Source organism: Maylandia zebra, linkage group LG3 (genome assembly GCF_041146795.1).
Source record: "Maylandia zebra isolate NMK-2024a linkage group LG3, Mzebra_GT3a, whole genome shotgun sequence".
In the NCBI taxonomy this organism is placed as follows: Eukaryota; Metazoa; Chordata; class Actinopteri; order Cichliformes; family Cichlidae; genus Maylandia; species Maylandia zebra.
Genome location: NC_135169.1, coordinates 19,272,837 through 19,283,172, shown reverse-complemented (window position 1 = coordinate 19,283,172; position 10,336 = coordinate 19,272,837). Strand labels below are relative to the sequence as shown.

General features: G+C 38.1%; 1 protein-coding gene across 3 annotated transcripts; it reads left to right on the top strand.

Moving 5' to 3' along the window:
* The first annotated feature begins 850 nt into the window (after window positions 1–850).
* LOC143415180 (programmed cell death 1 ligand 1-like) lies at window positions 851–9,987 on the top strand. 3 transcript variants are annotated; one of them, XM_076880703.1, is made up of 6 exons: window positions 851–1,100; window positions 3,239–3,399; window positions 7,207–7,557; window positions 8,084–8,164; window positions 8,266–8,370; window positions 8,440–9,987. In XM_076880703.1, exons 2-5 carry the CDS (start codon window positions 3,333–3,335, stop codon window positions 8,367–8,369), a joined length of 603 nt encoding a protein of 200 aa, XP_076736818.1. In that variant the 5' UTR covers window positions 851–1,100; window positions 3,239–3,332; the 3' UTR covers window position 8,370; window positions 8,440–9,987. The 3 variants fall into 3 exon arrangements, with proteins under 3 accessions (XP_076736818.1, XP_076736816.1, XP_076736812.1); XM_076880701.1 differs by having other exon boundaries at window positions 8,263–8,370; window positions 8,443–9,987; XM_076880697.1 differs by having other exon boundaries at window positions 8,263–8,370.
* The last annotated feature ends 349 nt before the right edge of the window (window positions 9,988–10,336 follow it).

Genomic DNA, 10,336 nt, shown 5'->3' with positions numbered 1-10,336 from the left:
GTTGCTTTAATTAATTTATTATTAACAATAATATAAAATTATGCACAAAAGGAATTACTAACGTAAAAAAAGTGGTTTTATTTATATATGTTTATATATAAATATATGCGGTGGCCCCTAGAGACAAAACACGTACAAACTCCAAAACACATTTCTAGCATGAACTGAACTTCCAAAGTACTAGATCACTTAAATTACACAATTGAAAGCATGTGTGTATCGTTTGTGTATTTATACACAGGCACTCATATATATTCAAATAATTTAAAAAAAGTTAATTTACCTGTTACTACCACACACCAAATCCAGTCATTGGTACTTGCTGGCTTGTGTAGGCACAAGATAACAAAAGCTCAACACTGCGCCCAGCATCCTGGAGCACTTCTGTTGTCTTTTGTACGTGTTTTGAGTTTTTACGTGCTTCTGAGTTTGTACGTGATTTGAAGTTTGTATGTGCTTTGTTTCTAGGGGCCACCGTAAATACACTTTTATTTATTCACTCCACATAAAATGTAATAAATAAATCATATTATACAAAAATCAACTATTCACATTTCAACTTTAACTATTTAAACTTTCAGCTTTTTCCTTTTACAAATTTAAAGTGAAACAACACAAAACACTGCAAACCACAACACAATTAAATATAAATTATAATATGAAAACTAAAAGAACATGCATATTCTCTGTCATATGGACCTGCATGAATAAACTTTCTGAATCCTTTATCATCTGCAACCGAAAATAGTTGTGGATGATTACTATACCTTTCTAATGTGACGTTGTTGTCCCTGCCTCTCTTTCTCTCTCTCTCTCCCTCCTGCTCTGTTCGTGTGCTACTGAGTGTAACTACCGCCCCTCCCCCCTCTGCCCAGCGTAAAGCACAAGGCTCGCGTGCAGAGTGAAGCGGAAAAAAAGTGCGAGAGAGAGAGAGGGTGAGAGAAAGAAAAAGAAAAAAGAATATAACCCACGTGACGGCTCGCGATAAGGAGCCGGCTCGCCATTTCGTTCGCAAACTACTGTAGGAGGCAGTAGAAAAATGCTGTTCTGTACATGCCCTGAAAGAAAGGTTCAGTAAACCAGTGCAACGATACTTCATTGTAAGTCTCAGTTATTGTATTTTTATTTTTTTGAAGATGCAACAGCATGCGTGTGCATATGTGTGTATGTATATATATATATATATATATATATATATATAATGTGTGTGTGTGTGTGTGTGTGTGTGTGTATACACTTAAAGTAGAAGTTGTTCAGGGACATTAAAGACGATCAAAAGTTCCGTTTGCTGAAGCGAAGCTGCAGTCAGCAAACCAGCTTTGCGCGAATTGACTAAATGCGCTGTGAGGCTCATCAGCTCTGTATACACAACTGAGGTCTGGGGAATGCGTGAGGGAATTCACGTCTTTAATGTCCCTGAACAACTTCTACTCTAAGGACTGCTTCTCACTGTGGAGTTTCTCCTTTGATCATCTTGGACTAATGTACAGTGTAAGCGGGTGTTTCCAGCTGCATGTTAGTGTAGATTACACTGAATTTTGATCACACATTGGCGGATGTGAAAAAGCTAATTTTCTTTCACTACGGGCTTTAATTCTGTGCTCGGGTTTCGTCTTAATCATACCTGTTCAAGGTAAACCGATGTTTTACTTAGACTCTGCTTTCAGCTGAAAGCAAACTTTCGCACGCAAAAAAGCGTAAAACGTCGTGATTCCCTGACGCTTTTCGGACTGGTGTCAAGCCAGCCTCCAATTCGGGTTTGGGACTTTATATACCTAAAACACAGGTATGATCGTTTGCTCGGACAGGAAAAAGTTAAACATTTCGTGAAACTATGACTGTCGTGTCTGCAAGTTCATGTTTAAGGAGTGGGTGAAATAATCGCTGGTTTGTCACAGCAGGTAAGTCCAGAGTTAAACTATTCTCACCTATGCTGCAAAATATTACCCACGCCTTTAACTTTTACTAGCAGCCCATGCACTTTGAGTATAAGAAGTCTGTGTCACGATTTGTCATGTTAATACATATAACATAATACATATAACCATTCAGTGGTCATTTTTAATGAATACAATTTATGATTTTATGTGATTTATGGTTTTCACTGCCCATAAAAATCATTGTCTGGAAATAAATCTGCAAACATGAAATCTGCACAAAATTATTTCTGGACAACAGCTGATGTTTTAAAACTGACATTCTTATTTCCTTCAATCTGAGGATCTTTGTTTTTTGTTCGGAAGTAATAAAAATGACAGATGTGCCTTGTAGTGTGGATTGTGCGTTGACAAATTTGTGTTTTGGTATCTCAGAAATGTATCTCAGAATGGTTTACACCTCAGGGCGATTTGTAGTGATCTTATGCACGGAGTCCATAAATCACCTGTGTTTGTAGCTTGTTAGTTTAGCTGAAGAACAAATAATGCAGTCTCTACCTACAAGATGATCAGACCGGAGCTTCTGGTTTGACTCAGTATCATACTGCCTCTGTCTCAGATTTGTTTCCTGCTCAGCTCCAGCAGACTCTCATAATCATGAACAAACTGAACTAAAGTATTATAAATTATTGATGCATGCCTGAGCCTTCACTGCTGTTCTGGTAACACTTCTGTGCTAGAGGTAAATCTCTTTACTGACGTCACTGGATTCAACCAAATTTCAGTCATTAATTTATGGTTTTCACGCTAATGTGATGTTTACCAGAGCTCAAGAAGTCAACTCCTCTTGCAAACACAATTGGTAAAATATTCACTGCCAGAAATCCATGATGATGTTTCCATGTAGCAGAGGATCAGTCAGTCTCTTACACCCAATTACATTTAAGGAAAAAGCAGGTTTTAATCCAGCAACATTTGATTTTGCCAGATTTGACAAGTTTCATGTTCAGAATAAATAAAAACATATATCATGGTATGTGTGGATTTCTAAAGCATGTTCCTGTAAATTATCTCTGTATGCTGCTCACTGACGTTCTTACTGTCTTATATTTTTCTGATTTCAGTTTAGTTTTCAATAAATCAGAGATATTAGGTGTCGCTCAGGTTTCCCCTCGCATTCTTAGATCTAGTAGATTTCTGGTGTAGTTGTTGCTCTCAGCCACCTGCTAACATTAGTAGTTGGTCAGCATCGTAGCTGCTGAATTAAATTTTATTCGTCATGTCGTTTTACAATCAAAGTGTCAATATAAACTGAGCAGCATGTCTGTGTTGAGACGTAACAGTTATCTTTTTGTCTGCAGCCTGAATGTGATGATGATGATGATGATGATGATGATGATGATGATGAGGAAGAAGTAGATCTGGTTCCCCACAGACTGTTAACAAGATGACAACATGGATTTCATGGCTTTCTTCATGGTCCCACTGTGGACTTTAATGCTCCGCTTGGGTTCAGTTAGAGGTAAATAATGTGTTTCTATTACCATTATCTACTTTTAGTTTGTCTTTTTTTAACTAATGCTAAAATTGATTGTAGGTACTGAGCCAGTTTTTGTATGTTGACACCTTTCTAATGTGACAGTGTTTTTAATTTTTGATGATTTTAAAAATGGAGATGGCATTTCCAGTTAGAGCAGGTTTGTTGAGACTCTGGATAAGAAAACACTGAATGTGGAGACAAGTAATCCAAAGAAATAAAGGCTAGGGAAATTTTCCTGAAGACTATTTAAAGAAATGACAAAACTGCCTAAGAGTTCAGGCTGTGTTTAAGAACAAAGGTGGTCATAACAAATACTGACTTTCTAGTTCATTAGTAAGTAAGTAAAACTTTATTTATATAGCACCTTTCAAGATAAAATCACAAAGTGCTTCACAGAAGCTAAAACCTAAAAATAAAAATCAACCAAAAGCAAGTTTAAAAAGATGAGTTTTTAGCTGTTTTTTAAAAGCGACCACTGAGTCCACAGATCTCAGGCTCAAAGGGAGAGAGTTCCACAATCTGGGGGCCACAGTTCCAAAAGCTTTGTCGCCTTTTGTTTTCAGCCTCGTGTGTTGGACGGCAAGCAAGCCCTGGTCACATGACCTCAGGGACCTGCTGGGAATGTATGGATGTAAAAGTTCACTTATATGTGTTGGTGCTTGTCCATGCACTTAAACTGGATTCTGAATTTAACGGGGAGCCAGTGCAGCTGAATCAGCAGGGGTGTGACATGGGAAAACTTGGAGGACTTGGTCAGAAGCTTTGCATCAGCGTTCTGAACAACTTGCAGACGCTCCAAAGAGGCTTTACATAAACAAGTAAACAAAGAATTACAATAGTCCAGACTAGAGCTGGGCGATAGAACGATAACGATATGTATCGCGATATAACTTTTACTCGATAGAGAAATTAAGCTATCGCGATAGACCTCGCCGCTCTTGTCCTCTTAAAAAAAAAAAAAAAAAAAAAAAAAAAAAGGTCAGCCAATCCAAATTAAGTAGCGCAGAGCCGAACCAATCACAGCCGCAGCGTCACGTCGCGTGACTTGTTACGTACAGCACAAGTGCCAAGCCGCACGTGTGTTTGTTTGGGAAGCAGCCAGCGGGTAATGGAGCCAGCGCGTAATGGAGGAAATGAGTGTGCCGACTAGAAAAATCAACCGAGCGTGACCGAAGAGGAAACAGATGATGGTTCCAATGCCGGAGAGATTGTCGAACGGAAGAGCCATAGAAGTTCCGTAGTGTGAAGGTATTTCGGCTATTTCAAGTCTGACAAAAAACAGAGTAGCGTGCACTGTAAATTGTGCCGAAAGCAAGTCTGGAAATACAATAAACTGGTGCATGCGTCACACTGTGCGCCACGTTATTGTTTCGGTGAAATGAATTTCTACAATACTGTTAATTCTACTCTCTGCAGTGTTTAAATGCTTACATATACACACAGTTACTGTCCGTCCACACATACGACTCGGTTCTGCTTCTATGCCCCAGCTTTGTTTACTTTTTCCCACCGAGGCTTCTAGACTTCTGATTGGCCAACATTTCTGCACGGTTAGGAATCTAGCGCCACCTGCTGCTTTGGCATGTTCATAGCAGCGTTTTCCTTCATTTCTGCCTTTATGTGTGGACGGGATTATTTTTTAAAACGAAAATGGAAAATCTCCGTTTTCAAAAATACCCGTGTACGTGTGGACGTAGCCTCAGTCTCTGACTGGAAGTGCTAATTCGTCATTCGGCTTTTGTCAGACTAAAGTAACTGTTAAAACTGTTTGAAAAGCTCAGCTATACAACAAGGAGAGATTGAGAATTTCCTTTTAGTTCTCAGTTTATTTGATATTGACAAAAGTTAGTCAGTTTTGTCTGTTCTTCTGTAAAACAAACTAAGATTTATTTTTAGAATTAATATTTTGTTTCTAAGTGGAATTGACAATTTAGTAGTCTGTTTCGTTTGTTCTATTTTGAAACTTAAACGCTTTAGCGGCTGCCTTTTGTGTAGTTTGCAATATTTGTCTTTATTTATCTGAAAAAGTACATCTACCCTGTTGAACTTATTATGGGAAATAAATATTTAAATAAAAACAAGCTGCTGATTATTTCACATTTTACTTGTGAGCAACAGCACATTTAAATCTTACAAATATAGTTATTTGGCTTATATCGTGATAGATATCGTTATCGCCTGAAATGAAAAAAACATATCGTGATATGAAAAAATCTCATATCGCCCAGCTCTAGTCCAGACGAGATGAAACAAATGCATGAATGACAATTTCTAATTCGGAGCGCGACTCAGCAATATTTCTCAAGTGATAAAAACAGGAGTGAACCAAAGATTTTACATGGGCATCCAAAGTCAGGGCTGAGTCAATACTAACACCAAGGCTCCTGATAGACGGTTTGGCAAATGTAGCAAGTGGACCCAAGTTTTCCATAACACTAGGTACAAAATTTTTAGGAGCACAAACAAGAACTTCAGTCTTCTCCTCATTTAGCTGAGGTAAGTTTCCAGTTATTATTGTACAGACTCTGTATTTATCTTATTTACTGTATTTTCATGAATGTTAGCAGACATTTCAATAAATCACTGCATCGTTTCACATTTTCCTACAAAGAATGCAATGAAGGACAGCTCAATAGTTCCACGGCTTTATATTCACACGCTGCACAGTTTATTTCTCAAACTATTTTTTTTTTTAAACAAGTAAAATAATGTTCTCCATGTGGAGTGCTTTGAGGTCAATCCAGCACTGTTATGGACATTTTATAAATATAAAATCGCAGCAGTCTTTTACATTTATATTTCTAGTTGAATTTTGTTTTATACATTAGTTTACACATTTTAAAAGATGGTGGTGAGATGTATGTTTGGAGACGTGTCATTGACAAAAAGACTGGAGGCCGAGCTGAAGCTTGAACACAAAATGTTGGAAATGTTTGGATTAAATCATCTGTAGGTGGAACAAGGATGGCCAGAGTAAAACGTGGAGTTATACTGTTGGCTGTTGTTCTACTAGTATCTCAGAATGGTTACTGTGTTTGGACATTGTTTCATATGGAGTAATTTCTATGTGACAAACACCTTGATTAAAATTTTAAGCTTGGGTTACTTTAGCTGTAAAAATGAAGAAAAGACTTCAGTATAATTCATCACCTTTACAGGTGTCCCACACACCAACTCCTGTGACTGTAATACTGTGATATTTTACATTAGTCCGTACTACTGGCTATGGATTCCTCTCAGGTCATTAGTATTTGGTGTTATTTTGAACAAGTTCTGAATGTTGTGGACCAAATATTTGTTTTCTGCTTTGAACATTGTCAACAAAGTCTTTAAATTTAAGAATATGACATTTAAGGAAAAGTAGATTTGATAATTCTTTTGAGTTGGTTTTATTTATGATCCTTGTTGTTCTTTTTTGCAGAATGTATATTGGATGGTGTGTTTACAGGTGTCTCCCCACATTTACACAGTATATCATATACAGAAGTATAATAGAACAATACAGAGTATAATAATGTTTGATTTCAGAGATTTTAACTTTACAGAGCATTGAGAGAGACTTTGAAATTTTGCCTTTTAACTTACCTAAAATGTGGAATCCAGGATAGTTTGTGCTTACTCAAGAAACATAATTTCAGATACTCTAATTCAATGTTATTTATTGTCAGTTTACTATTGGTAGAATATATGTCGGTAATGTACAATATGGACAGAAACATGTCAGGGGGGAAAAAAACACAAGTTGTATAAAGTTGTGAGTGTGTCTGCTCCTCTCTGTCTCCTCAACAGGATCGTTTGTAGTGGATGTGACACAGAGCTCCTATCAGGCAGAGGAGAACCACAACATCACACTGGAGTGGACGTTCACCACCAAACCAGACACGTCCATCTCAGCACTGAAGATCCTCTGTAGCCTGAATAATGACTTAACTCTGTATTATCTTCGTGATGGTGTCGAGTTCTCAGAGGTTCAGGACAAAAAGTTTTCAGGACGAGTCCAGAGTGACAAAGACGCCCTCAGAGAAGGACGAATCAGACTCCAGCTGTCCAGACTCAGGACTGAGGACTCGGGTCTGTACCTGTGTGAGGTGGACACAGGTTACGGCAGTGGCTACAACAGCTGCAGACTCACCGTCTCTGGTAAGAAAATTCATTTATACACATGTGATCACTGTGATCTTAGACCAGAAATTGAGATAAGAATGTACTTATTAATCTAACATCAAACAAAATAATTTTTCTCTTTTCACAGCTGTTACGAGTATTTTTTTTTCCTTGTACACACATATTTCCATTTTATATACATGCATAGTTGTGTTCAAATTTTTCATCTTCAATGACTTTAAAACAAGAGTTGGGCACAAGTTTGAGTCATTGTGAAGTTTGTTTACTGAAGATCCAAAAAACTCAAAGATCATCATTTTTCTCTGTGGGAAAAAGAGCAGCATGTTGTTGTGGGACTGCAAGTTTGTGCCATCACCATGTGAGCTGCTTAAAATGTGACAATAATTTAAAAGAAATTCACGTTGACATCTTTTTGGACATTAGCACCAACTTGAACATTTCAATGTTATTCTGTGATTCAAAACTCAAATGTCAACATTCTGGTTCTTACGTCTTTATTCTTGTACCTATTATGACGCAACTGATTTTTGTGGTTTTCTAGATGCAAAATTTGCTAAAACCTCAACAACGACACTGCTGCTTTTCCCAACTCCAGATCCTGAGGACATGACTCAGAGACATGGTGAGAAGACCGTCCAACTTTTCTCTGCATCATTCTTCTTTGGGTTGTGTATTTGTGGTGAGCTCTTTTTTTTCCTTTTTCTTTTTTTTCTACATCAGCAGGTCGATCCTGGGTCCCTGTGGTCATTGTTGTCATCACCGTACCATTAGTTTTGGCTCTCGCTGGTTTTGCTGCATATTTCTCTCCACGTCTTGCAGAAACGTAAAGTAAGAAACAAACAAACATGTTGTTGCTTCTTGCACCGTCAGACTGACTCATTATTCTACTTCTTTCAGCAGAAGCATCCAGAGGATGATGAGACACAAAAACAACCACTATCAGTCTAGCTGCTGTACTCAAATGAGCGTTGGTCTTAATGGAGCTGAGAGAGATTTATCTTTCCTGGATCTTAACATTTATGTTGGATTCAAACCATCAACCACAGGGTGACACTCGGGCCCAGCAGCACTGAGATCATCATAAGGTCACTCCTACAAAAGGATGTGAGATTGACTTGAACTTTGACCCCAGCTGAAGATTCGAGCCTCATCCAGCTTATTTATTGAGCTCATTTTCAGACAAACAAAGTGACGTACAAGAAAACCCAGAGTGGAAGATCAGAGGATCTAAACAGGAAATATTTCTTACAGACGTCTTCAGTCAGAGTTGCTGCTGTCAGACTCTGGAGGATCTGCTTGGAAACATCAAGCAGTGAAACTGATGGATTTCCTCCTTCAATACAAAACTGTGAAGTTCAGCCTGGAGAAGAAACACTCCTCTGCCTCACTGTCAGCGTGTTTAATGAATTTACTTACTGGTTCTTTGTTTGTTTGTTAAAGGTGAACTTAAACCTTTCAGGGAGACCTCAAAGTGTCTCTGAGGGACTAATTAAAGGGTTAAAATCCTTCCTGATCATCACTGTGCTGGGCTGACATTGATCATTCCCAAACAAGCAGTCTTTTCCATTCCATTTGCATTCATTACAGATGAAAGTGGATATTTCCAGCACAGTTCATGTGGAAAGTTCGGGGGGAGTCACCTGAAAATTGTGTTGGTGACACAAAAGACTGGAAAAGCACCAACAAGTTTTAAAGTAACAGAAAGAGAATTTATGGAGCTCATAAGGAGAACTCCTTTGTTTTACTGATCTCACTGTATGAAAGCAGACTTTGTTACCACAGCTGATGAGCTCTGATTGTTTTTTGTTTTCTTTCTTTCATCTTTACTGTCTGAGAGAACCTGAGCTATAAGCTGATTACTTTAAACACCCTTCGTTAATCATCTGCTGCACTTTATAAACATCCAAAACAATGTGATTTACATTTTACATCTCTGGATTTTTAAAGCTACAAATAATTAATTAAGTTTAATGTTAAACTTCCTGCTGGTCAGGACTCGATGTTCAGTCTGTAAAGTTTAGTCTGATTTGCGATCGTGTTTTCAGTTTAGTGCTGAGAGTTGCGAGTGTAAAAGTGTTCCAACGGTTTTATTTATTAATTTTTATTAAATCTTTGGTCCATTTTTAAGTCTTAAAGTTTTACATTTACAGTGTCTTCACTGTGTTGCTGAACAGACAAACAGGAACTTTAATGCTCCATGTTCATTATGTGTCACTGTAATTAAGTAGAGATGTCTTTTACTACCGAATGTAAGATAGAAGATGTAAGAAATTATAAAATGAAATGAGAGATGATAAAAGCTTCACTTGTTTTACTGGAGATGAAATGTTGATGTTCACCTTAATTCGGACTCATCTTTTCAGTGCAATACCAGAGCTGGACACTAGAGGCCACCTTGTGATTTCTGTTTTAAAGCAGTAAACATTGTCACTGATTTGTTCCACACATGAGTGTGCGTCTACGCTTCCTACGTACAAACACGTCTCTGCAGCCTCTGTGACTGCTGCAGTCAGTGGGAGTTATTGTTAATGTCCTGCAGGCCTGTAGGGGGCGACAAACAGACTTTAAAAGTAGCTACAGCCCTCGAGGCCTGGAGTTCGACACCCCTGAGCTACAGTGATCAACTTCCTTTTAAAGTGTTTTGAATGAGCGTTTTGTCCATCACCATCAACAGATACAGCAGTCCCCTGTCAATCACAAGTTAAGCCTACCGTAAAGCAGGCCTGTCCTCATGTTCTTTACTCTGATGGGACCATCGTTACCAACTGAAGGTCATGTTGTATCAAATGCTCCT

What these genes read in the sequence shown, in the direction of transcription:
- LOC143415180 (XM_076880701.1), top strand. Translation starts at nt 3,333, where the DNA reads ATGGATTTCATGGCTTTCTTCATGGTCCCACTGTGGACTTTAATGCTC. An exon ending in CTGCAGACTCACCGTCTCTG is followed by an intron (nt 7,558 to 8,083) that starts GTAAGAAAATTC and finishes GTGGTTTTCTAG; the next exon opens with ATGCAAAATTTGCTAAAACC. An exon ending in GGACATGACTCAGAGACATG is followed by an intron (nt 8,165 to 8,262) that starts GTGAGAAGACCG and finishes TTTCTACATCAG; the next exon opens with CAGGTCGATCCTGGGTCCCT.